The sequence below is a fragment of the Rosa chinensis genome, chromosome 6, assembly GCF_002994745.2.
Source record: "Rosa chinensis cultivar Old Blush chromosome 6, RchiOBHm-V2, whole genome shotgun sequence".
In the NCBI taxonomy this organism is placed as follows: Eukaryota; Viridiplantae; Streptophyta; class Magnoliopsida; order Rosales; family Rosaceae; genus Rosa; species Rosa chinensis.
In genome coordinates this window covers 22,453,062-22,458,746 of record NC_037093.1, presented here as the reverse complement: position 1 = coordinate 22,458,746, position 5,685 = coordinate 22,453,062, and the positions used below count along the sequence as shown (strand labels likewise).

The window sequence follows — 5,685 nt, the reverse complement described above, 5'->3', positions numbered from 1 at the left end:
GTTTTTGATACCTTAACGATCACCAATTTGGCTGAAATTTTGTAAAGGTGATCTATACATTAGGACCTAAAAACTGAATGGTTAAGAAGTGAAAATATGATCGAAAAGTGGGTCAAAACTAGAAATCCGTACCTTTTTTCTTAGGTGCGGATATCCGCACCTGAGCAAAGTTATATATATATATATATATATCATAAGATCTCGAATATAATAAACTCAAAATATTAATCGAAAAATAATAAAATAATAAAAATACTGCATGCACAATTAATTTATGATTAATTTCAGTCTACTCCCCTCAGGTTTGGGGGTATCATTTGGCTCCATTGTTAGAAATGTGAGTTATATATGTCTAGAGAGGCATACAGATTATTATGTTCTTCAAGAGCGCTGTAGCAATGTAGCATTATTTATTGATTTTCTTTATAAGAAAAAACTCATGTTCTATTAAAATGAAATTAGTAAATCCAACAGTATATTAAAACTTCTCATCTTGACTATCATATTTGCCATGAGCGGGAGCTAATTATATCAAAGCTGTAAGCAGAGTGCCACTTCAGTTTCCCCATATATCGGCAACGATATCCTAGCATGTATTGATCCAACTTCTTTGAGAGCTTCCAAATCTTTGGCATAGTGGCTTTGAACACGAGCCCAAAATTTGGCCATTGATTGACGGTGCCTTCAACTCCGTTAAAAGTGATGGCCGGTCGATCAACTAAGACACATCTTAAAATTCAGATTCATCTATTATTTCTTTGATTAATTAAATTGTGGTTCAGATCTGCTCCGGATACTTGTGAATATTGCAATCTTCCCATGGGCTACAATGGTTGAAGTTTTTGATTTGCTTTTAGTCTACTAACGTACTTATTGAAACTCAACTCGAATCGGCTTTGGATATTCTCAGTCATTTCTACCGAGATCATGGATTCAGTTGATAATGAACTTAATTTGATAAGGGAAACTAGTGAAGCACATATCAAGTAACAAGTAGTGCAAGTAATGATAGCTAATTTTTGTGCCAATAGTAATGCAAGGGCATCCTGGCCTACACCAAATCCACCATACTTGCAGGCTCTTCAAAAATCTTTCTGTCAACACCAATTCTGATTATGTGGGGAAAGAAGAGCCAATTGGCAAATTTAACATGCACAAGTTCACATCATTTTGATAATCATAATAACAAGTGTATTAGCTAGCTAACTCTTCTGCCAATAATACAATGGGGAAATGTTGGCCTTCACAAAATCCACCATACTGACACACTCTTCTAAACTCTTTGCATCCGCACCAGTTCTGATTATGTGAGGGAAAAGAAGCCAATCAGTAGTGACAATCAAAAACACCAACGTCAACAGCCCTGAAACTAGCGGGTGAAACCGTACCCTATGAGCCAACGCCTTCTTCACCTCTAGTTCAATTGCCAAGCACACACCTTGTAGGACAAAGAAGCACATCATTTCCCCCGTGGGATGCGCACGAGTGACGTAGTAAAAGAAGAGCTCGTGCATTAGACCCGAGATGGTGAAAGCAGAGATGACCGGCAGAACTGGAGCCCGCGGAGGTTTTGAGGTATCTATTGGCTCGTAGATGGCTTCGCTCTTGCCTGTAGATATATGCCTTATGGGATGGTATACAAGGGGGCGTAGAGTGTTTGAGACTGCAAGGTTCCATCTACGGCCCCAAAAGTCCTGAAGAGAAGTGGAAAAGTAAGGCTCGTTGAAGTGTGGCTCGAGTTCGAACCCAAACATGGCTTGAGGCAAGGCTACACTCAGAGCAAAGCCTATTTCTAGACCAAGGTAGAGGTGGGAAAGGGACAAGGATGTGAGTAGATAGGGATGTAAATTCTGTCTATAATCCTTGCGTGCATGAATTATTTCACCCAAAAGCAAGACCTTCAATGCCCACAAAGCGGTCTTGTTTGGCACCAATTTTGTGATAGTGTAACCGTAGCGAGGCCTTTTGGGGATGAGTCTCTTAATGTTGATGGGAAGAAGAGCTATTGAAATGAAGGGGAGAAGTCCTTTTGGGGGCGGTGATAGAGGACCAGAGTCAAAGGAGAAGAGGAGGAGTTTGAAGATGGCAAGACAACCAAGAAAGAAGGCTGAGGGGGCACCAAGATGGATCGAGTGGAGGTTCAAGGGGAGCATGAGAAGTAGGTACAAGATTGGGAGGAGAGAGATGAGCCTCATCATGCTCTTTGTTGGGATTCTTGCTGCTACGTAATAACAATAACATTGAGATGCAATGGCTATGATCCATACCTTGATGAAATTTTTGATTTCATCACCATCCATTTTCGATCTCTTCGGGTCTTTTCTTAGCTGGATCGATCGACTTCTCAATCTTATATAGTAGAAAGGGTCAGTGTGGACGTTGAAGTAGTAATGTCTTGGTGGTTGTCTAGTGTGGTATAATGAAAAATGCGTAGGTTACAATGTTACATGCAGCCATAGCCGCCGTTGAAGTTAATACTCTATTGATGTGATTATAGCTCTACCACTCCCTATCTTCCTATCTATTAGTTAGGTGACTGCTGCGTAGGTTATGTTCATACAGAAATGGCCGCCCATTTCTTCTGTATTTTCCATTGAAGTACTTGATGCTCCGTTGATGTGGTTGAAGTTTTTGTTTTTTTTAATTTTTAATTTTTGTCGATAACAGTGGTTGAATTTATTGCTCTGCCACTTATCCTTATCTTTCTATCTATTAATTAGTTAGGTGCATGTACTATAAGGCATGCTCACCTAAGGGCCAGTTTTTAAAGGATTGTGAGAGACAAGTGAATCTGACGGCTGAAAATAAATGCACAGTTTTAATACATGTGATTTAGATGCATTTGTCCCTCACAGTCCCTTAAAATTGTCCCTTAGGTGAGCAAATCTAATAATCATAATAAGTTGAGCTCTGTAAAAGTAAAATGGGAATTGGAATTAGTCTACTCATTTCATTTCATAACCTCTTTATATAGGGAGAGAATTACAATGGAAAGAACAATTACAATGATGACATTAACTATTGATTGGTTCGTAATCCATGCTGATTGATGTTAATCGGTAATTGCTTGATTCCCTCTCCGTCAATCACTTTGACGAAGGCACACAATATGTTTTTCCTTTAACACTCCCCCTTGTGCCAAGTCAAAGACGAAATGGTGCATGAGTTGTTGCCTCACTAAAAACCTTGCCAAGTAACAATAAAAACCCTGTGGGACAAAAATACACCTTGGTCGAAGGAAAAGAGCACAACGCACCTTTTACATTTGAGTATGACATGTGTGTGTTAGACCCCCCCTGACGTCTACACCTCCCCCTGATACTTACATTAATCTAGGGAGCTTGGAAAGTCTTCGCATTCCTATGCTTTTCACATGTTTCTCAAATGTGTCCTTGGGCAATGATTTGGTGAACAAATCTGCCACATTCTCCTCAGACCTTACTTGATTCATTTGAATCTTGAGGAGAGTCTGTTGTTGCTGATTGTAGGACAACTTTGGCGATATGTGTTTTGTGTTATCACCCTTAATATAACCTAGCTTCATCTGTTCGATGCAAGCTGCATTGTGTTCGTAAATGCAAGTAGGCTCTTCTGTGGTAGAGCTCAAACCACTAGTCCCTCGAATATGTGCAATGATAGTTCTTAACCATACACACTCAAGAACCGCCTCATGTAGAACAATGATCTCTAAGTGGTTCGAGGAGGTAGCCACAAAGGTTTGCTTGGTTGATCTCCAAGATATCGCCGTGTTGCCATTGGTAAATACATAACCAGTTTGGGAACGATATGTGGGTCAGATACGTATCCAGCATTAGCAAAACCGACCAAAACGTCATTTGGCTTTTTAGTGTAGTGAGTGGCGTTTTCGCCACCAACATTTCGTCTAGGGATTGCAGTTCCATCTGCGGTCCCTCTTGTCTCTCTGTAGGGAAAGAACAGTCCCAAGTCAATGGTTCCTTTTAGGTATCAAAAATGTTCTTGATACCATTCCAGTGACTTTGCGTTGGCGCTGAGCTAAATCTAGCTAACAAGTTCACTGAGAATGCAATGTCTGGTCGAGTAAATTGGGCTAAGTACAATAATGCACCTATTGCACTTAGATAGGGAATTTCAGCTCCCAACACTTGTTCGCAATCTTCCTTTGGACGAAATGGATCTTTCCTTGCATCCAAACTTCGACCGATCATGGGAGTGCTAGCAAGATGTGCTTTGTCCATGTTATATCGCCTGACTTTTGGACATATGCAGACTGGTGGATTAATATTCCACAAACTCGGTGTTCTAGTTTAAGGCCTAGATAGAATCGAGTTTTCCCAAGATCCTTCATCTCAAATTTGGATTTCAAGTAGCTCGCGGTTTCTCTTATTTCATCAAGAGTACCTATTATGTTCATATCATCGACATATACAGCTACAATTGCAAATCCGGAACTTGTTTTCTTTATGAATACGCAGGGGCATAATTCATCGTTCTTATATCCCTTCCCAATCAAGTAGTCACTTAGACGGGTATACCACATCCGTCTGGATTGTTTCAATCCGTAAAGTGAGCGTTTCAACTTAATTGCAAACGCACTATGTAGTTTAGAGTCACTTGACTTGGGTAATGTAAGGCCATTAGGCACTTTTCATATATATCTCTGAATCTAGATCCCCATAGAGATATGCAGTAACCACATCCATGAGCTGCATTTCCAGTCCTTCGGAAATTACTAAGCTAACTAAGTAGCGGAACGTTATAACGTCCATTACGGGAGAGTATGTCTCCTCGTAGTCAATTCCAGGGCGTTGTGAGAAACCTTGCTTCACAAGGCGAGTCTTGTACCTTAGGACTTCATTCTTCTCATTACGCTTTCTGACGAAGACTCATTTATGTCCTACAGGTTTTACACTTGGTGGGGTTAGCACTACCTGACCAAATACCTGTCTCTTTGTCAGAGAATCTAATTCTGCCTGGATTGATTCATTCTGTTTAGGCCAATCTGCTCTTTGTTGACATTTTTCAACTGAGCGTGGTTCGATATCATCGTGCTCTATGATTCCTTGAGCAACAGTATATATCATCAATGTGTATGGAAGATCTTTCTATCAACTCATACGTACTCTCGTAATCCTTTGAGATTTCTTTGTTCTCTGGAATCATTTCAAACATCACAGCGTCCTCCAGTATTGATTCATGGACATAACTATAATCAGAGACAATCTCATGAGAGGGATTCTATACATTGATGATTGTTTTGTGCCTTACCCACCCTCTTCTTCCTTGGGTGAGTGTCAATCGAACCAAGTGACCTCCCCCTCTTCCTTGGGGAGCCACGGCCTCAACCACACCTCCACTAAGTGCGGTTGCAGTGCCTCTATCTGCGGCACCGTGCCCCTTGTTGGGGATTTCTAACCTTGCAGGCACATTTGCAGCTGGTATATGTGATCTCGTCACTTTTACGATATCAGTAAACGCATCAGGCATCGAATCTGCTACGTTTTGAAGATCGATTATTCTTTTCACTTCACTTTCACTTTGTGAAGTGCGGGGATCAAAATGAGACAGAGTGGGGACAAACCACGACAATTCCTGTCGTTCCCTTGGAAAATCATTTTTCCTATCTCCCCCTAACGACGGGAAGACTGCCTCATCAAAGTGACAATCCGCAAATCTAGCGGTAGAGAGATCGCCTGTCAAGGGTTC

The 5,685-nt window shown here is 40.9% G+C and overlaps 1 protein-coding gene across 1 annotated transcript; it reads right to left on the bottom strand.

Moving 5' to 3' along the window:
- Positions 1 to 1,202: 1,202 nt before the first annotated feature.
- On the bottom strand, positions 1,203 to 2,300 carry LOC112171060 (probable long-chain-alcohol O-fatty-acyltransferase 5). The gene has a single exon (XM_024308301.1). The coding sequence runs from the start codon at positions 2,298 to 2,300 to the stop codon at positions 1,203 to 1,205; it is 1,098 nt and encodes a 365-aa protein (XP_024164069.1).
- Between the last annotated feature and the right edge of the window lie 3,385 nt (positions 2,301 to 5,685).

Coding starts and splice junctions, on each gene's coding strand:
- LOC112171060 (XM_024308301.1), bottom strand. CDS start 2,300: ATGGATGGTGATGAAATCAAAAATTTCATCAAGGTATGGATCATAGCC.